The sequence below is a fragment of the Leucoraja erinacea genome, chromosome 2 (genome assembly GCF_028641065.1).
Source record: "Leucoraja erinacea ecotype New England chromosome 2, Leri_hhj_1, whole genome shotgun sequence".
Classification (NCBI taxonomy): Eukaryota; Metazoa; Chordata; class Chondrichthyes; order Rajiformes; family Rajidae; genus Leucoraja; species Leucoraja erinaceus.
In genome coordinates this window covers 111,312,460-111,333,729 of record NC_073378.1, presented here as the reverse complement: position 1 = coordinate 111,333,729, position 21,270 = coordinate 111,312,460, and the positions used below count along the sequence as shown (strand labels likewise).

The 21,270-nt window shown below is 44.8% G+C and overlaps 2 protein-coding genes across 7 annotated transcripts in view; both read right to left on the bottom strand.

Annotated features, from left to right (window-relative positions):
• Positions 1 to 9,406, bottom strand: part of LOC129714093 (meiosis-specific coiled-coil domain-containing protein MEIOC-like) — a 44,195-nt gene extending 34,789 nt beyond the window's left edge. For 2 of the 6 annotated variants that reach the window (XM_055663562.1, XM_055663602.1), the window contains exon 1: positions 4,332 to 4,486. The gene's annotated coding sequence lies outside the window, so the exon portion shown is untranslated. Of the gene's footprint in view, positions 1 to 4,331; positions 4,488 to 9,298 lie in introns of those variants that run through there. The other 4 variants (XM_055663587.1, XM_055663571.1, XM_055663594.1 and 1 more) reach the window with 4 other exon arrangements.
• Positions 9,407 to 16,057: 6,651 nt separating this feature from the next.
• Positions 16,058 to 20,140, bottom strand: iba57 (iron-sulfur cluster assembly factor IBA57). The gene is made up of 3 exons (XM_055663704.1): positions 19,794 to 20,140; positions 18,460 to 18,803; positions 16,058 to 16,478 (listed from the first exon to the last, which is right to left on the bottom strand). The coding sequence occupies exons 1-3, from the start codon at positions 20,093 to 20,095 to the stop codon at positions 16,081 to 16,083; spliced, it is 1,044 nt and encodes a 347-aa protein (XP_055519679.1). The 5' UTR covers positions 20,096 to 20,140; the 3' UTR covers positions 16,058 to 16,080.
• Between the last annotated feature and the right edge of the window lie 1,130 nt (positions 20,141 to 21,270).

Below are 21,270 nucleotides of genomic sequence, written 5' to 3'. Positions count from 1 at the left end.
GTCTGGCAAGTGATTGGTTGAAGCAGATGAGGGGAATTGGATTGGCAGATGGTTGGACAAGGGCCAGGGATGAACAGACAAAAGGCTGTGAGATAAGGAGGGAAGAGGTGTGAAATGTGAAGCCAGTGAACCGGAAAAAGATAGAAGTGGACAAGGAAGATGGATTGTGGAAGAGATTGATGTGCATCCAAGTGTGACATATGGAAAAGAGGGGAGGGGAAGGGAACGGGTGATGTTTGTTGTTTAGTTTCCTAAAATTGAAATATTCCATGTTTATACCATTGGGTTGCAAGGTATCCAAGTGGTATGTGAGGTGCTGGTTCTCCAGTATGCATGTGGCCTCACTCTGGCAATGGGTAGTGGCTCAGGAAAGAAAGGTCAGTGTGGGAATGGAAAGGGGAATTAAAATGGCTAGCAAAGGGGAGGTCGAACAGGCGTTGGAACAGCCACAAGTATTCAACAAAATCGTTACCTAGTCTATACTTTATCTCGACAATGTAAAAGAGGCCACATCAGAAGCACTGAAGTAGATTAAGTTAGAGGATGCAAATCTGTCTCACCTGGAAAGGCTGCTGGGATCCCTAGATGGATGCAAGGGAGGAGGTAGAGAGGCAGGTGATACACCTCTTGTAGTTACAACCTGTAATACAGGTGAAAGTACCAGAGGAAGGGAGGGTTTGTGTAGGAACAGGTGAGTGAACCAAAGAGTTGCAGACGGAGGAAAGCGGTGGGGATGGGAAGATGTGACTGGTGGCATTATCACATTAAACGTGGTGGAAATTTTGGAGAATTATGTGCTTGACGCTTGAAGCTGGTGGGGTAAATGGTAAAGACCAGTAAAACTCTATCTGTAGCGGGACAAGCAGCATCTCTGGAGAGAAGGAATGGGTGACGTTTCGGGTCGAGACCCTTCTACAGACTGAGTTACTCCAACATTTAGTGTCTACCTTCAATTTAAACCAGCATTTGCAGTTCTTTCCTGCACAAAATTCTATATTTGTTCTGTGTAGGGGTGAGAGGGGAGTCAGGATATGGGGAAGCAAGAACAGAACTATGGGGGATGGGATACAGAGAACATGCAGGTGTGGGATCCATCTACGAAAACAGTGGTGAAACCACATTTTACTTTTGAAAGGCGTTAAAATCCGCATCTTGTGAGATGTGGCAAAGACAGAGAAATTGAGAGTAGGGAATGACATTTTTGCAAGAATTGTCCATTTCGGAGAGGAGGAAGAGAGACTAGATGGAAAACTACCCCCCCACATCCTTTTCCACATATCCTTTTACTGATTTCACATCTCTCCTTATCACGCCTTTTGTCTTTTCGTCACTGGTCTTTGTCCAACCGTCTGCATTCCAACCCCCACCCCGCCCACCTCTATCTGCCTAACACTTGCCAGGCTTTAGATTCTCCCACCACCTCTCTTCGATCATTCACCTCTCTCCTACCATCTGAAGAAAGATCCCGACCTGAGCATTGAAGATTGGAAAGCCCGTATGCATGATTAAGTATGTCCAAGGGCATTGTGGGAAGCCAGTAAAGAAATTGCAGAAGTAGGCAGATAATTTGCATTATCTTTAGCTACGGGTGAAATTTTTGAAGATTGGGAGTTAATAATGCACCTTTATTAAAGGGCAGCCAGGTCAGATCAGGGCTCTATAAGCCAGTGAACCCAACATAAGTTGGAGGGGACTGCGAGGAACAGAATCTACCAGCATTTGGAAAGGCAAGGACTCATCAGTGATAATCAACTTGAATGTGTGTATGAAAAATTGTGCCCCTCAAATTAGAGTGCTTTTCTTTGGAAACGCTGACCAAGAGAATTGAGCAGGGCAGTGGATGAGCGGGGCAGTGTATGCTGTCCACAATGACCCGGTGCAGGGATTAGTTCTGGGCCTACTGTTGTTAGTCATCTATATTAACAATTTGGATGACAATGTTGTTCATATGGTTTCCAAATGACACCAAAATCAATGGTGGACATCGTCGAAGGTTATCTAAAATTACAACAGGATTTAGGTGAACTAGGGACTGGAATAAGAAATGGCAAATGGAATTTAACTGTGACAAGTGTGAGATCTTGCATTTTGTAAAGATAAATCAGGCTGGATTTACTCAGCAAATGGTTGGGCCCTGAAGAGTGGTGTAGAACAGAGACACCTAGGGGTGCAGGTACATAATTCCCTGAAAAGTGGCAACACAGGTTGACAGGATGGTGAAGAAGGCATATGGACCACTTTGGCTCATAGGACAGGGTACTGATTATAGGGGTTAGGACGTCATGTTACAACTGTACGCGTCATTGGCTAGGACTGAGTTCATTGGAGGATTAAAGGTTGACAGATGACCTTATGAAGTATAAAATCATGTGGTGCGTAGTTAAGGTGGATGGTCAGTCTTTTTCCTCAGGTAGGAGTCATAAACTAAAAAGCATAGGTTTAAGGTGAGAGGGATTTTTTTTTTAAATAGAACCCAAGGAGCAAGTTTTTCCTTACAGTGGTTGTTGCGTATATGGAATGAGCTGTCAGAGAAGCTGTAGAGGTGGGAACAATTACATAATTGAAAAGGCATTTAGACAGATAAATAGATGGGGCAGTTTTAGAGGGATATAGGCCAAACGGGGCAACAGACATCTTGGGTGAATTGGACCTATGACGCCTTCATAGGTGACAGATACAGATTTAGGAGGAAATACTGCTTGCTCTTCTAATTTACTACATGACAGATGGACCCTGAAGGTTCATATAAAAGTTAGATTATATTTCGTGGCAGTAGCTCAATGTCTGGTACTTCTTGCAAAATCTTAGGCAATGGCTGAAAGTTATCCAGGTCTTACTGCATGTTTTCATGGGTTCCATCTTCAGAGAAGAATGGGGGGGGGGGAGATGATTGAAAGACCAGTTGAAAATGCCTTCTTCTTCAAAGTGTATTCTATCTACCCATTACATACATTTATTTCACATTAATTTCCTGTCCATGGACAAGATTTAACCACAATAATTTAATGAATCAGGATGAAGGCACAGTGGCACAGCTAGTAGACCGTTTGGATTTCCTCTGTGCTCCAGTTTATTTGCTCGTCCTGAAGGCGTGCAGGTTGTTGAGGCAAATTGGCTACTTTAAAATACCACAATGTGTAGTAGGTACATTCTTGAATCTGGAGGGAATTGCAGGGACTGTGGGGAGAATACAGTGTGCTGGAAATTAGTGGCAGAATGTGATTGCTCTGTGAGGCGACATTGGGTTGAATTGGGTTATTCCGTGCCAAAGAGTTATAAAACAATGCAAGTGTTTGCTAACTGCAGTGGAACAGTTAGATGTGTTGATGGGCGTAAAAAAGAGACAGCCAAGCTATGTGTGGATGAAACAAAAGTCAAGGTTCAATATGGATAACTGTTGCGTTGTCCATTCACTTTGGATCTGTGAAAGAAAAATTACCTTCTGAAGAGTTGAGGTGTATTAAGTTGTACAGCCTTTATCTGAATTCCATTTTCCTACCCAACATCTATGCTACTCAAATTTTGGTTAAACATATATGAACATAATTGAGGTGGAGAACAGCCATAACCTTGTGTATTGAGGAAAGTGTGTCAAGGGCTAAAAGTTCCCCTGACATCCATTTCTGAAAAATGTAGTTTCTAAAATGTACTGAAAACTCAAATGGAATTAAACCACATAACAAGTTAGATTACAAGCATATACACTGAATTTTGAGGTCTTAAAATTGTGAACAGACCCAGGAAACACAAGATTATAGTGAAAACTATTTGTGAATGCTTGTTTAATTAAGGACGTTCTAATCTCAGCAGCACATCTATCCTGAAAAATCTTGTAAGAAAACTGCATTCTACCAATCTACTTTCACAAAGTTGTATGTTAACAGGTGCACCAATACCGCTCCTCCCGACTAATTTCAAACTGATATTCAATTAATTGACGTGTGTGGCGAGCGATAAACATGACTTTGCGTATTATTTACATGGAATGAGCCTCAAATTGTTGGGGGGGAGGGGGGGGGTTTAAAACACACAAATTCTTAATCATATTTAAGGCAACTTGAATCGAGATAATTATTTTACGTTGTTATTCGACCAATTGGCAGACGTCTTGAAAACCGTATCCATTAAAAAAACTGTGCCAGATATGATTTTAAAAAGTCGTGCCTTCAATAAGTTGAGAGTTCAAGCGCATTGGACAAATTAGACATTTGCAGTTGTGTTGGTTTCTCGGTCGGCGTTGACGCAACCTTTACTACGCATGTTATTGTGTTTTCTGGCTGAGGAACAAGAGAAAATCTCAACGTCGTCTTCTACGTTACGCGTTTACTCACTTAAGTTGCGATCAATTGTATTTAAGTCGCCTCATTTCGCGACGTCCATTTGCGTACAGAGCCAAGGAAAAGGGTCGCCATTAGTTCTAAACCTTCTGGGTTGCTAACAGGAAATGCACGTTCAACCCCACACACAGGAAACGATGGATGGATGGATGGAGACCTTCCTGCGGAGCGACGTCACGGTACACCCCTTCCCCCCCCCCCCCCCCCCGACCCCCCTGTGGGACCCCCCCCTTCCCCCCCCCCCCCCCCCCCCGGAGCGACGTCACGGCGCCCCCTCCCCCTGCGGAGCCCCTGCGGAGCGACGTCACGGTACACCCGCCCCCCTCCCCCCTGCGGAGCGACGTCACGGTACATCCCCCTCCCCCCCCCCCCCCTGCGGAGCGACGTCACGGTACATCCCCCTCCCCTCCCCTCCCCCCTCCTCCCAATGCGGCCCGCGTTTCCAATCGTGGACAGACACAAAATAGCAGACAGTAAGTAACTCAGCGGGACAGGCAGCGTCTCTGGACAGAAGCAAAGATCCTATAGCAGAGGCTCCGCTATAGAATTTTTCGAGGATGTAACTAGTAGCGTGGATAGGGGAGAACCAGTGGATGTGGTGTATCTGGACTTCCAGAAGGCTTTCGACAAGGTCCCACATAAGAGATTAGTATACAAACTTAAAGCACATGGCATTGGGGGTTCAGTATTAATGTGGATAGAGAACTGGCTGGCAAACAGGAAGCAAAGAGTAGGAGTAAACGGGTCCTTTTCACAATGGCAGGCAGTGACTAGTGGGGTACCGCAAGGCTCAGTACTGGGACCCCAGCTATTTACAATATATATTAATGATTTGGACGAGGGAATTGAATGCAATATCTCCAAGTTTGCGGATGACACTAAGCTGGGGGGCAGTGTTAGCTGTGAGGAGGATGCTAGGAGACTGCAGGGTGACTTGGATAGGCTGGGTGAGTGGGCAAATGTTTGGCAGATGCAGTATAATGTGGATAAATGTGAGGTTATCCATTTTGGTGGCAAAAACAGGAAAGCAGACTATTATCTAAATGGTGGCCGATTGGGAAAGGGGGAGATGCAGCGAGACCTGGGTGTCATGGTACACCAGTCATTGAAGGTAGGCATGCAGGTGCAGCAGGCAGTAAAGAAAGCGAATGGTATGTTAGCTTTCATTGCAAAAGGATTTGAGTATAGGAGCAGAGAGGTTCTACTGCAGTTGTACAGGGTCTTGGTGAGACCACACCTGGAGTATTGCGTACAGTTTTGGTCTCCAAATCTGACGAAGGACATTATTGCCATAGAGGGAGTGCAGAGACGGTTCACCAGACTGATTCCTGGGATGTCAGGACTGTCTTATGAAGAAAGACTGGATAGACTTGGTTTATACTCTCTAGAATTTAGAAGATTGAGAGGGGATCTTATAGAAACTTACAAAATTCTTAAGGGGTTGGACAGGCTAGATGCAGGAAGATTGTTCCCGATGTTAGGGAAGTCCAGGACAAGGGGTCACAGCTTAAGGATAAAGGGGAAATCCTTTAAAACCGAGATGAGAAGAACTTTTTTCACACAGAGAGTGGTGAATCTCTGGAACTCTCTGCCACAGAGGGTAGTTGAGGCCAGTTCATTGGCTATATTTAAGAGGGAGTTAGATGTGGCCCTTGTGGCTAAGGGGATCAGGGGGTATGGAGAGAAGGCAGGTACGGGATACTGAGTTGGATGATCAGCCATGATCATATTGAATGGCGGTGCAGGCTCGAAGGGCCGAATGGCCTACTCCTGCACCTAATTTCTATGTTTCTATAGGATCTTTGGACAGAAGGAGTGGGCCACGTTTTGCGTCGAGGCCCTTCTTCAGACTGAAAGTCAGGGGGAATGGGGACGAGAGATATAGACGATGATGTAGAACAAATGAATTAAGTTTCCTTCTTAAAACACTTTGTCTGCTCCACTGCGAAATGAATGAAGGATATGCATAAAATAACTGATAAATGAAACAGGCCATTGTTAGCTGTAGCTAGATGAGAATGCAAAGCTAGTGTGGTGGGGGGAGGGTTGGAGAGAGAGGGGATGCAGGGGGTTACTTGAAGTTAGAGAAAACAATATTCATAGGCATTGCGTTAAAATTTAAAACTAAAGCTCAATTATAGCTATAGAGTGATAGTGTGGAAACAGGCCCGAAGGTAGACAAAAATGCTGGAGAAACTCAGCGGGTGAGGCAGCATCTATGGAACGAAGGAAATAGGCAACGTTTCGGCCCAGATTACTGCTGGGATCCGTTCATGTCAACTGTTCATAATCTGGACAGATATCAAATGCCCACACCGGCCAACCTGTCCCAGCTACGCTAGTCCCACCTGCCTACGTTTGGTCCACTTCCCTCCAAACTAGTCCTGTCCATGTACCTGGCTAACTGTTTCTTAAATGGTGTGATAGTCCCAGCCTCAACTACCTCCTCTGGCAGCTTGTTCCACACACATACACCACCCTTTGTGTGAAAATTGTGGGTTGATATCCATGATTACCAGCACCAAAATATCTCGGACGTGGGAATTTAATATGATGGAACCACTATCCATTGATTGGGCAGCACCCGTTGAAAAATAAAGGGTTGCCATCGAACGGCAACAACCATTTGAGGAATCGAACTAATGTGCTGAGTGTTTCCAGCAATATCTAATTTAGTTTCAAAAATGTTTTAGTATTTGCCAATCTTCCTAGTCTCTAGATTTGTTATTTTTGTCTTTCAATATTAAAACATCGAAGCGTTTGGGAAATAGAATGTCAAAGATTATACACTATATTATGTAACTACATTTTTGGGTAAATAATTTGGGGAAAATACAGTGCCAATCCTCCCCAGATTACTGTTTAAGAAGGAACTGCAGATGCTGGAAAATCGAAGGTAGACAAAAATGCTGGAGAAACTCAGCGGGTGAGGCAGCATCTATGGAGTGAAGGAAATAGGCAACGTTTCGGCCCAGATTACTGCTGGGATCCGTTCATGTCAACTGTTCATAATCTGGACAGATATCAAATTAGAAATGTAGCCGCGAATCGTTTGCCAGGTTAAAACATTGAGGACATTTAGAAATCTTTATCTTCCATTAACAAATTGTTTAGAAACTGTGTAAAAGTCTTTAGTGTCCAGAAACAATAAACTTAAAAGTAGACCATTCAGCCCATTGAGCTTGCTGCACAATTTAATCAAGATCATTAATCAAGATCTTCCACAGTGGCACTATTTTCCAACAATGTACTTTCCTTGCTCCTGCTAACGTTAAGAGCAGGATTGGTATTCAAGCACAACTCAATGACATTATCAATCACCCTCTCATGTAAAGTGAACTGGCTCTGATGTTGCCCACATTTAAAATAAACAAAATATGTTTATTTTCAACAAGTGTGTGATCGCAAACAATTACAGAATGGAGTACAAGAAGGAGATAGAGAACTTAGAAACATTGTGTCAGGCCAATAACAATCTCCCTCAATGTCAGCAAAACAAAAGAGATGGCTAATACTTTAGGAAGTATGGTGGAGTACATCCCCCAAAACAGCAAGTGGGAATGGTTAAGAGCTTCAAGTCCCTTGGCGTTAATATTATCAACAATCTGTCAAGGACAAGCCATGTCACTGCGACAGCCAATTAGGCACACCAACACCTGTACTTCCTGAGGAGACTGAGAAAATTCAGCATATCTCAAATTAATCTTACCAACATCTACAGATACACAATGGAAAACATACTTTTGGGTTGCATCACAGCTTGGATTGGGAACAGCTCTGTTCAAGACGGCAAGAAATTGCAAAGAGTTATAAATGTAGCCTAGTCCATCACACAAACTAGACCTCCCACCACTGACTCCATCTACACTTCATGCCGCTTTGGAAAAGCAGCCAACATAATCAGAGACTTGTCCTACCCCAGATATTCATTCCAGCAGAAGGTACAGAAGCTTGAAAGTGTACACCACACTCAGCTTCTTCCCCTCTGTTATCAAGCTTCTGAACAGTCCTTCCATAAGCTTGGGTGCTGTCCGATTCACCTCTGTCCCATTGTGTGCATTGGACTATGTCTGTGGAACTGATGCACGACATTGCTGATATTGCAGATCTAGCTGCTTCACCCCAAGCAGGACATTTCTAGTCACACTTCAAACTGTCTCCCCTCCTTCTAGGTGTATAACATTACCATCCTCCATAAACTCCAATACAAAATGTCCCCTGTGTATAACATTACACACTGTCCACCTCGACCATTATTTCTCCGCTTCCTAAATTGAGTCCCCCCTGGGTCCATCCAAACAGGATCCTTAATCTGGTCTGTACATTTATCCAATCTTAAATCTCCTCTAATTCCATTTGTATAAAACATGATTCAGTTCTAGTCATTATGAGCAATCTTTGGAACTACATCCGTCAGGTCCCTCCTAATAACTTTACTTTAAAAAAAAACACTTTTCAAGCTAATTTTTGGTCACCTCTCTAATCTCTTTCTTTTAAGGTCAATTATTAAAGTATTTGTGAAACAGCATTATGCTTTCTCCAATTTTGGCCGAAGTGACTGGCTTCGATGTGGACTATAACAACTCTTATGTAACAGAACGTCCCACTTCAAGCCACGCACCTGCCGTGTGGAGATGTCCTTAACTCAGGCACCGGACAAGAAACGTACCTGCAGGATTCAGCACTGCAGTCACACGGAACACCACGATTTCCCCACACTACCAACTCCTTCTCACTTCCTCAGCATGAATGTATCACCATACCGGAGTCAGTTTGCTCACCCATCTTGCCCCTGCCCTCCACAACTTGCTACAACCTCGTACCTGCTGGTCAAGTGCAACAGTTTCTCGGACATGCAACAACTCTAAAGAAGACCGATTTTAAGACAATTTCACTCTCCGGACCCTCTCAGAAAATCATTCAGAAGTTACCCCGAACCACCACAGCACTCACTCACTCACCCGTCAGCGAGTCGGGGGGTCCGGTGTGCAGGCGCTCGCCACCACCTTGCCCGCTCTCCTCACCTGCTCGGTCCCCACTAGCCGAGGAGCACATTGTGCAGCCAAGCCTCGCCCAGCCGTAACCCGCGCACCTTCCCGCGCCCGCCCTGGAGCCCGCCACCGCCACAGCCAAAGATCCTATAGCTATAGGATCTTTGGCCACAGCCCTGTGCTGCCCGTCCTGCTGCAATCCTTCCATCACCACCGCACACAACCCACCCACCCCGCTCCCTCTCCCTCTCCACCCACCTCTCTCAACCCACCCGCTCCTCTCCCTCTACACCCACCTCACTCACAACCCACCCACCAACCCCCTCCCCACTCCCATAACTCTCACCTCCCTTCCACTTAGAAACCACTCACTCCACACCCGTAATGTCGCACCCCATTTCCCCCCTTCCCCTTAGAACCCACCACCACAACCCACTCCCTCTCCACCCTCCATAACGCTCACTCCCCTTTCCCCTCCCTCGCCACCCTCATGCCCCTCACTACTTACAACACAACCCACTCCCCCTCCGTAATCCTCACCCCCCCCTTCCCTTTAGACGCTCCCTCTCCACCCCATGAGCCTCACCTCTCTTCCCCTTACAACCCACAACCCATTCCCTCCGCTCCATCCCCACCCTCATAACCCTCACTCCTCTTCTCTCCCACGTAGCTATTTGTAAATACTAGGAACTGCAGATGCTGGTTTACAAAAAGAAAATGACTGGAGAAGGCAGCCTCTCTGGAAAAGATGGGTAGGTGACGTTTCAGATTGGGACCCCTTTTCAGACTGATGTGCAGTTTGTTGAACACTTTGCAGAACTCCTCTGTTTAGTACAAACTGGAACTCCACTGGCTGAGCAATTCCAGTATTAATTCATTTATGGACAATAGAAAATAGGTGCAGGGGTAGGCCATTCAATGTGATCATGGCTGATCATCTATAATCAGTACCCCATTCCTGCCTTCACTCCATATCCCTTAACTCTGCTCTCCCTAAGAGCTCTATCTAACCCTCTCTTGAAAGCATCCAGAGAACCAGCCTCCACCGCCCTCTGAGGCAGAGAATTCCACACACTCACAACCCTCTGTGTGAAAAAGTTTTTCCTCATCTCCATTCTAAATGGTTTACCACTTATTCTTAAACTATGGCCCCTGGTTCTGGACACCCCTAACATTGGAAAATGTTTCCTGCCTCTAGTGTGTCCAAACCCTTAATAATCTTATATGTTTCAATAAGATACCCCCTCGTCCTTCTAAATTCCAGAGTGTACAAGCCCAGCCGCTCCAATCTATCGACATATGACAGTCCCGCCATCCCTTGAATTAACCTCGTGAGCCTACGCTGCACTCCCTCAATGTAGACATCCAGACATTCCAAGCCGCTGAGACGTGTTTACCCGACGCCGGCGTTCCAGCTTTCCGGCAAAGAGGGCCTGAAAACATTGGACTGGCTGTGGAGGCCACAAATAGGCCCTGACCTCAGGTGTTTCACAGAGGAAGAGGACTTAACTTTTTGTTGCCTTTCCCCACAGTGGAAAATTTTGATTCTGTTGTGGGGGGACATACTTGTTGAATTCTATAATGTTATGTCATTTTTCTGATTTTTAATTTTTCTATGGACGTACGGAAACGTTATTATTTATTTTATTATTTATTTTATGTAAAGCACTTTGATTTCAACGCGAGTTGATTTAAACGTGCTATATAAATACAATTTACTTACTTACTCAATAGCAAGAATGTCCTTCCTCAAGTTTGGAGACCAAAACTGCACACAATACTCCAGATGTGGTCTCACTAGTGCCCTGGCCAACTGCTGGAGGATATCTTTGCTCCTGTACTCAACTCCTCTTGTCATGAAGGCCAACATGCCATTAGCTTTCTTCGCTGCCTGTTGTACCTGCATGCTTACTTTCAGTGACTGATGAACAAGGACCCCCAGATCCCATTGTACTTCCCCTTTTCCCAACTTGACACCACTTAGATAATAATCTGCCTTCCTGTTTTTGGCACCAACGTGGATAACCTCACATTTATTCACATTAAACTGCATCTGCCATGCATCTGCCCACTCCCCCAACCTGTCCAAGTCACCCTGCATTCTCATAGCATCCTCCTCACAGTTCACACTGCCACCCAGCTTTGTGTCATCAGCAAATTTGCTAATGTTACTTTTAATACCTTCATCCAAATCGTTAATGTATATTGTAAATAGCTGTGGTCCCAGCACCAAGCCTTGCAATACCCCACTAGTCATTGCCTGCCATTCTGAAAGGGGCCTGTTAATTCCTATCCTTTGTTTCCTGTCTGCCAACCAATTTTGTATCAATGTCAGCACCCTACCCCCAATGCCATGTGCTCTAATTTTGCCCACTAATCTCCTATGTGGGACCTTATCAAATGGTTTCTGAAAGTCCAGGTACGCTACATCATCCACTTATTTCAAGCTATCAAACATCTGAAAGTTTTACTTTTGTATGGTAGAAAACCTATTTTTAGACTGATAATACACTATAATTGTCAAATAGCCAAAAGGTAATCTCAATGAACAATGCCACATCTTTGGTTTCAGAGTTTTAATTATATTTTGGTAATCAGATTCCAGTTATAAGGCAAGAGAGTCCAGATGCTGGAATATGTTGTACACCATTCCAGTTTTGTTTCTGTAGCCTCAACTACAAAATGAAATGGTTAAATTCAGTCACAAATTACTGTCATTGGAATCCACATAGACACAGGAAATTAGATGAAGGTGATCTAGGCTGTGAGTTATATTCTTGAAATCAGCTTTAATATTCTTCATATCAACAAGAAAATGAGATGGGAGAGTTGTACCACTGATCAGGAAGATGTCAGTCTCAGAGAGGACATCCTGGAAGGCTCAACCAGTAAGGCAATATGGTAGAGTTTAGGAATAAGAAAGATGCAGTCACTATGATGGGGTTATACTATAGGCCCCTCCCCAATAGCCAGTGGGTTTGGGGGGGGGGGGGGGGTTCAGGAATAGATAGGAAATATAGGAGCAAATATGAAGGCAGATTATGGAGAGACGTAAAAAACAGGGAAGTTGAATCTTTTTTCCCAGGCTGAACTGTGTAGAAGTAGAAGCCACAAATTTAAAAGAGGGATGAAATTTATAGATCTGAAGGGCAAATTTTTCCATACAGATGTAAGTGAATATCTGGAACGAGGTGCCAGAGGCGGATAAAAGAGACATGTACAAGTACTTGCATAGGAGAGGCATAGGATATGGGCTTACTGTGGGTAAATGGGTTAAGTGAGGGTCAGCATGGACAATGTGGGCCAAAAGGTCTATTTTTTTGTGCTGCATATTATTGAAGATATGACAATATTGTGCCTTCTAGCTTTCCATATTCGGACCATTGTTCAGAAATAATTTGTTTGAAATGTTTACCTGATCTGCAAGGTCTTATCTCATATTTACGTTTGTTTAAAAAAAAAAATCAGTTTCTCAACCCAAGCAGTCAAACAAATCAGGTCAATGGCCCTTTTGCTTCAAATTAAGTTTAAATAGCCCACTGGAATTTAGGAAAAATACTGTGAAAACTCTGCAAAATACACAAATGCATTAGTTTACTCTATTAGAGGATAAGATCTCATCCTATACCTTACAAATGTTTTTGACAGGTATTATTGGGGAGATTACTGCTAAAATATCAGAGCATGCCATTAGTGAAAAGATTAAATGAATTCAAATCTATTAAAGCACTCTGCAGCATTGGGTGCAATGTCTGAAGACTATCAAAGACATGTTTGGATCAAGGGTGATTGTGCAAGAATACTGACTTCTACAACTTAACATGAGTAAAGTCTTCAAGTGCATGAGGACACCATTACTTGACATTTCTCAAAGTTGTATTGCACACCTCACTTGCAAATAGTTCATTGTTCCTTCAGCACTGTCAAAATTCCAGTTCCCAACTTGAGCATTGTAGGAGATTACTGGAACAATGTGCTTTATTAACAAATAGGCCAAATAAGGATGAGTAATAAATGTAGATTGGTTATTTCCTACTAACCAATTGTAGTGCTTGTTAGTAGTAGCTTCGCCTACTATGCGATTTATATTACCAGGAGTTTGCTTACGTAATTCAGTCTGTCTAGCTGTTAGTTACTAGAACGTCCTGCAGACCAATGCTGTAAGTGTACTTTAATAAATATGTGTTGTACCTTGATGTGTGTATGACTCGGCTCATTACATGGTGTCGGAAGTGGGATACGAAGCCACGCCTCCAATTGGAGACCAGAACATCGTTTTGAATAACGTTACGCCCAAATTGAAAAAGAATTGCTCGCAGTGGTTTCCGCCTGCACAAAATTCAAAGACTTTATTTTTGGGAGGTCTGTGACTGCAGAAACAGACCACCAGCCGCTGGTCACTATCTTGAATAAACCCATTCATTCCGCTCCGGCTCACCTGCAACGGATGATGATGCAGCTGCAGCATTTTGATTTCAACATTGTCTTCAAAAAAGGAAAGCACATGCACATAGCTGACACGCTATCAAGGGCCCCACGCAAAACCAGCGAACAACAGCCCTCTGAACAGGACCAGTTCTCAGTAATGACGGTATCGTATGTTCCCACTGATTGCCTAAGCAGCCTGGCAGAGCACACGGCTGCTGACGAGACTTTACAATCTGTAGTATGCAGTCATCCAGTGTGGCTGGCCAGATAAACAACACAGCACCCCGCTCGGATTCCACCCATACTTCCTGGTTTGCGACAAACTGGTGTTACAGGACGGGATTATAGTCAAGGGTCACAAAGCAGTTGTCCCAGTCGTTCTCCGGGACAAGTGCTTCGATGCCGTCCACAGGGACCACCCCGTTGTGGAGGCAACCTTACAACGGGCACAGAGCATGTTTTACTGGCCTGGTATGACCAAGTACATATGTGACAAAACTGAAGTCTGCGCCATCTGCAAAAGCCTGACGCCACTTCAGCAGAAGCAGCCCTTACTGGCCCACCCGGTTCCTCTACCGTGGTCCCCGGTAGCCACCAACATATTCGAATGGCATGGGAAATACTATCTGGTTCTCATCGACTCATATTCGGGCTGGTTTGACATTAATCTACTCCAAACCATCACATCTGAAGCAGTTATCCAGACGTTGCAACGCCAGTTCTCCGTGCACGGTTCCCCTGCACGCCTTCTATCCGACAACGGCAGTCAGTTCACCAGCCAGCTTTTCAAAAACTTTGCACAACGATGGGACTTTCAACATATCACCAGCAACCCTGAGTTTCCGCAGTCCAACGGACTAGCCGAACGAGCCGTCCGAAGTGCAAAACAACTAATGGAGCGTTCTTACCTTGCTAAATCTGACGTCTACCTGGACCTGCTCAATTTATGGAACATTGCCAGGGATCCCATACTGGATTCCCCAGCCCAATGACTGATGTCTCTCCAAACCTGTGCTGCCCTGCCTGTACCACAACAGCTTTTGCAGCCACAGGTCAGTTCTCCGCCCGCAGTCCAGAAACAATTACAATTCAAGCGCGATGCACAAAAACGTTTTTTTGACAAGTCCAGTAAGCCACTTAAACCTCTCTACAGGTTGTTCACCTCCAGACTAACAAGGGCTATGGCCGTCTGGGTCACATCCACAGCCCAGCCAAAGGACCGTGCACTTACGTGGTAAGCGCGGACGGGACCATTTACAGATGCAACCGTCAACATCGTCCTGTGAAGGAACCATGTCCTGCGATTCCATATACAGAGGTCTCGTGTTTTGTATACCCCCACCCCCCCCACTACCGGGCTGACTGCTCCACGGCCAGAGACTGTGGCCCCCGCAGCCTCTCCACGGCTTTCAGTGCCCAGCTCGCCTATTTCACCACCTCCATCCGGCGGGTCTCCGGTGCTGTCCTTGATCACAACCCCGGTCCCCTCCCCAGTCATTCACGGGTGAAAGGAGATGCGGATTCGTACCGCATACACGCCGGACGGGTGAGCAGGCCACCCATTAGATACGGCGATTTTGTATAACCATCTATACTTCTCCATATGCATTATTAGCGTTTCGGCTACTATATAGTTTAGTCACCATGTATCCACGTATCAATGCTTTATTTTGTTTCCATAAAGATGTAGATTGGTTATTTCCTACGAACCAATTGTAATGCTTGTTAGTAGTAGCTCCACCTACTATGCTATTTATATTCCCAGGAGTTTGCTTACGTAATTCAGTTTGAGTAGCTGCTAGTTACTATAACGTCCTGCAGACCAATGCTGTAAGTGTACTTTAATAAATAAGTGTTGTACCTTGATGTGTGTACTGCTTGGCTCATTACATTAAATTCGGAGCCTGTCTGAAAAGAGAATGAAAATATTAATTTTTTACAAAGGAAGACTTAATTTAATTTTTTTTTTTAATGAAAGCAACTTCCCCCACCTCACTAAAGATAGACACAGTGCAGGAGTAACTCAGCAAATCAGGCTGCAACTCTGGAGAAAAATAATGGGTGACGTTTCGGGTAGGGCCACATCTCCTGACTGACCACCTTACTTTTTTTGTTGATATGAAGGATGCAAAAGCCAATTTAAGAATGCAGCATAAACATTAAAGATTCCTGTAGATGCACATCCACAACAAAATAAGTGGAAAACCTTAAGAGGTTAAAAACAGGTGAAATTGAAGTATTAAGAAAATTAAAATTGACACATTTCATAAGTGTATTGAAAATATTAACAAAATGTAGGTGCTCCATCCAAAATATATATATTTTTATTGATTCTTTTCATCCTTCGGCCACCAATTTGGCATTGATGCTCTCAACCGTACCCGAACATCACCTGCTGTGAGTACATGAAGAGGTTCATTGGCATAAGCCAGTCGAATCATGGCTAAACCAACATCGCCCTCATAACTCCTGAACCTTCCAGCCAATTTTCCAGATTCAGTAACAATCTGCGCCTTTTCTGGAACTTTGCCGGGTGGCATGGGGCTGTCCAGTTGGATTGGCATCAACCTTTTCCTTATTACGCCTGTGTAGTGAGTCCGAGCCGTCAACTCTTGCCCTATATAACATCCCTTGGTGAAGCTGATCCCATTCATGTACACAAGGTTTGATTCCAAAGGTATTGCTTCTCCAGATGGGAGGTCTTTCACACCTTCAGCAATTCCTTAGATGAAACAAGACAGCATATATTACCACCATATAACATAACATTTATTCTTAATCATCTTCAATGAATTAGCGTTCAGCTGCCAATTGTTCTCCATTAAGGAACTCTAATTTTGAATCCCTTAGGCCAGATTAGGTAAATAAAATATGCCAACCAATTTCTCTTCATCATTGATCACTATCTTAAAATGCTTGTCAGAAGTTCTGTACAAATAGCACAGTGAGCAGCACTGCAAACCAGGTCCACTGTAGAGCACAGCATTGCCTCTCATCTTAACGCCATTCATCCGAAGATAAATGAATGGCTTCAGTAAACTGGAAGGATCTACATAATCAACATATTTTGCAGATATCTAATGAATGCCACGAATGAAGGAAATTACAAAAAGTGGTGAACACCGCACAGTCCATCACAGTTAACAAGCTCCACACCATCGCAGGGATCTACAACGAGGCACCACCTCAAAAAGGCAGCTGGCATCATCAAGGACCCACATCATCCTGGCCACAATCTAATTTCACTCCTGCCATCGGGAAGATGGTACATGAGCCTGAAAACGGCAACATCCAGGTCAAGAACAGCTTCTTCTCGACAACCATCACCTATTGAACGACATGAACACCAACTAAACTCCGAACAACGAACTGTCTTGATTGCAATAGGGAATTTGGGCTTTGTTTTGTTTTTTGCACAAGTTGCGATTTGAAAAATTATTTATAGAAATGTCTTTGTTTATACTTGTTTTTTATATTATCGGTCTCGTACTGTGTTTACAAACCTGCTGTGCTGCTGCAAGTGAGAATTTCATTGTTCCTTCGGTACATATGACAATAAAACACTCATGACTTGATTTTTCCCACGTGACCAATTAATTTTCAGTCAAGCCATTGGCTGAATAAAAATATTCCTTCAATTCACTCTTCCAAATCATTTAGTAAGAAGGCCTGTAAAAAGTACTAACTTGTGGACGTGATCTTTAACAGTATCATACCAGAAATGCAGTTATTTCAAGTCTTTTGTCTCCTTTCATAACCCTACGTTTGCATCCCCAGACCATCCAAATCCAAAGGGTAGTGGATATGTGGAATGAAGTATTTGAAGCAGGTGCTATAACAGCATTTAAAAGATACTCGCAACTGTACATGAACAGGAAAGTTTGAAGAATATGAGCCAAACGCAGGCAAATGGGACTGGATGGGGCATCTTAATCGTCATGGGCTAGTTGAGCCAAAGGGCCTGGTTCCATGCTGTATGACTATACAATTCCAATTATTTCACTATGCATGAATTTGCTAACCATAGATGCAAATTCAGAAGCAAACAATAGATGGATTGTACACTTTTTCGTAAAATACTGTAAATGCTTGGAATATAGGTCAGTTAACATCTGTGAAAAGAGAAATTATGTCGACATTTCAGGTCCCAAACATTAACTCTTGTTTTTCTTCTTACAGAGCAGTGAAAATCAAAACAACAAACTGTAGGTTGAAAGCTAAAATAAAAATTAAAAAGATGGAAATGTTAACTATTTCCAGCATTTTTTAGTTTTGTTCCATTTTCCACAGATTTCGTTTAATCTACTGTGTATATGTTATTTTATGTTTTTATTCCATGATTTCCAGCATCCAAATTTTTTCAGATTGTCTTAAAGATATTTACTTGAAATCCTATTAAATGGACAATGCTGTTCAACTCAACACTCCTAATGGCATAATTATTTACATTTCAACAACATCCACAAAAGGTGATTTCCTCCGCCCACAGATTCCATTTCTATTAATGGCATGCAGTAATGAATCATTCCATCTGTAGAAATCTGTTTCCATTTGTTAAAAATAATCAATTCATTCTCAGAAGATATGTCAGTGTTTCATCTGTCAGTATGTCATATTTCCAAATTAAAAAAAACACAATTTTCAAGGTCTCCTTTCTCAGAGAACAGACCAGTTTCAGTTTGAGACACATGATCACTCCTTACCTATCTTATACCGATGACTATGATATTCCTGGATATCACCTATATGACTTCCGGGGATTATGTCTAATGGACTGACAGCCTTGCTCAGTACCAACCGCCATCCCATGGCATCAGTTCTAGGATCCTGTGTACACACCAACACATTCTTCCCATTTGCTGCTATGTCACTGCTAGTTTCTGCTGAGCCTTCAGGTGGAAGTACTGCCCACACGGAGAGATCTGGGCAAAGGGATATGTCCACTTTCCTCCTAATCTTGTATATTTTCAAGTGCTTTCGAACATCATCAAGCAGTGTGGCATCACATTCTACGAGAATGGTTGGCTCTTCTTGGCTTTCGAGCAGCCTGGAATTTAAAAGGAAGAGAATAGAACAGTACAGCACAGGAACAGGCCCGTAATGTCTGTGCCAATCACAAAGCCACTGCAATCTCTTATCTACTGAACATAAATCATATCCCTCCATTCCCTGCCTATCCATTTACCTATCCAAAAGCCTCTTAAGCACCACTATCATATTTGCGTCCACCACCACCCTGGCAGAGTGTTCCAGGCGCTCACCACCCTTTGTAAATAATGTGATGCATAGCTCCCTTGAACTTTAATCCTCTCATTTTAAACTTATGCCCTCTTGTATTTGATATTTACATCCTAGGGAAAAAGGACTGTCTACCCCAACTAATGCCTTTCATAATTTAATATACTTTCTATACTTGTAATTTCATACACTTCACCTCCATCTCTGGCGTTCTAGAGATAACAATTCAAAACCTGACCAACATGTCCCTGGAGCCAATACTCTCTAATCCAGGCATCATTCTGGTAAACCTCTTTACCCTTTCCAAGGCCTCCTATCCTTTTTCCTGTATTGGGGCAACCAGAACTACTCGGAGTGCAGCCTAACCAAATTCCTATAATGCTGCATCACGACTCAAACCCTCTCCCATCCTCACCCCCAACTACCCACCTCATCCTCAAACATTATTCGAAACTCCCCTCCACCACCACCACCCTCCAAACCCTTCACAACTCTCATCTTCATCCCCAAATATTCCCAACCCCCTTCCTCTCACCCAAACACTCTTCCTCAGCCCTAAATTCTCCCCCAACCTTCCTCACTCCCAAACCCTCCCCTCCTCACCCCAAACTCCACTCGTTGTCCCCAATGCCCCTCCTGGACACCCAAACACTTCCCCCCAACTCCCTGCTTGCTCCCAAACTCTTCCCAACTCCTCTTCGCTCTTAAACTCTCCCCAACTCTCCTCCTCGCTCCCAAACCAAACTGCAACTGTCCAACTCGTCCCCCGGCTGCAGCCAGTGCCAGTGCCCTCACTCACCTGTAGAGGATGACATCGAACATGGTCCTGCCCTGCAGATTGAGCAGGTGACAGTACAGGGCCTCCCGGGACCCGCTCGCCACCTGGTCCACGTCGTTGGTGACCAGGCCTTGTAGGAAGGCGCCCGTGTCCCGGCCCCGCAGCCGCACCAGCTGCCGGTGGTCGAGGCGGTAGCAGCGGTGTCGGTGTCCGGCCTCACACCCAGCCCAGCGCTGCCATGGCCTCCAGCAAGCGGCCGCCTGGAGCCGCAGCAAAACCCCCAGCGTCCGGCTGCAGCCGGCGTGAAAGCTGCGCAGTAACATGGCGGCGGCAACGGCAGCAACAACAGCAGCGGCCGCTCACCCCCCAAACAACGGTCCTATCCCCGCAACAACTCCCGCGACACCGCCGCTTGCAGGGCAACAGGCGCACAGCGGGACACACACACAGTGCTGGAGTAACTCAGCGGGACACACGCACAGTGCTGGAGTAATTCAGCGGGACACACGCACAGTGCTGGAGTAACTCAAGTGAGGGACAGACACACAGTGCTGGAGTAATTCAAGTGAGGGGCACACACACAGTGCTGGAGTAATTCAGCGGGACACACGCACAGTGCTGGAGTAACTCAAGTGAGGGACAGACACACAGTGCTGGAGTAACTCAAGTGAGGGACACACGCACAGTGCTGGAGTAACTCAAGTGAGGGACAGACACACAGTGCTGGAGTAATTCAAGTGAGGGACACACAGTGCTGGAGTAACTCAGCGGGACGGGCAGCGCCTCTGGAGAGAAGGAATGGGCGAGGTTCCGGGTCGAGACCCTTCTTCAGACCAAAGATTATAGAGCAGTGCTCCCCTATAATATTTGCTTCAGACTGGGAATCAGGGAGAGGGAAACGAGATAGGGATGGGTAAGATGTGAAAACGACAGATCAAAGCAGACATTGATCAAGGAAATGTAGAATGATTCATTGTTGGCTGAGGGGAAGGTGACAAGGATTCAGTAAAAAATAATCAAGAGGATCGTGATTAGGGAAGGGACGGAGAGTGAGGGAACGTAACTTGACGTTAGATAAATCAATATTCATACCGCTGGGTGAACGCTGGGCAGGGATGGCGAACAGGGTCTGAGGGAGACAAGATTTTCACCACCTCCAACGGGATCCCACCACATCTTCCCATCTTCACCCCTTACCGCTTTCTGCAGAGACCATTCCCTCCACAACTCTCTGGTTAACTCATCCCTTCCCACCAAACCACCCCTCCCCAGGTACTTTCCCCTGCAACCGTAGGAGATGCAACACCTGTCCCCACCACCTCCTCGACTCCGTCCAAGGACCCCAACAGTCCTTTCAGGTGAGGCCGAGGTTCACTTGCACCTCCAACCGCATCAACTGTATCCACTGTTCCAGGTGTGGACTCCTATATATCGGCGACACCAAGCGCAGGTTCGGCAATTGTTTCCCTGAACACTTCTGCTCAGTCCGTCTAGACCT

Bases quoted from the DNA above. Each gene is read 5' to 3' on its own strand.
- iba57 (XM_055663704.1), bottom strand. From the start codon at position 20,095: ATGTTACTGCGCAGCTTTCACGCCGGCTGCAGCCGGACGCTGGGGGTT. The intron at 18,804-19,793 runs GTGAGTGAGGGC...TTTAAATTCCAG, and splicing joins TTCGATGTCATCCTCTACAG to GCTGCTCGAAAGCCAAGAAG. The intron at 16,479-18,459 runs GTAAGGAGTGAT...GTTTCATCTAAG, and splicing joins TAGTCATCGGTATAAGATAG to GAATTGCTGAAGGTGTGAAA.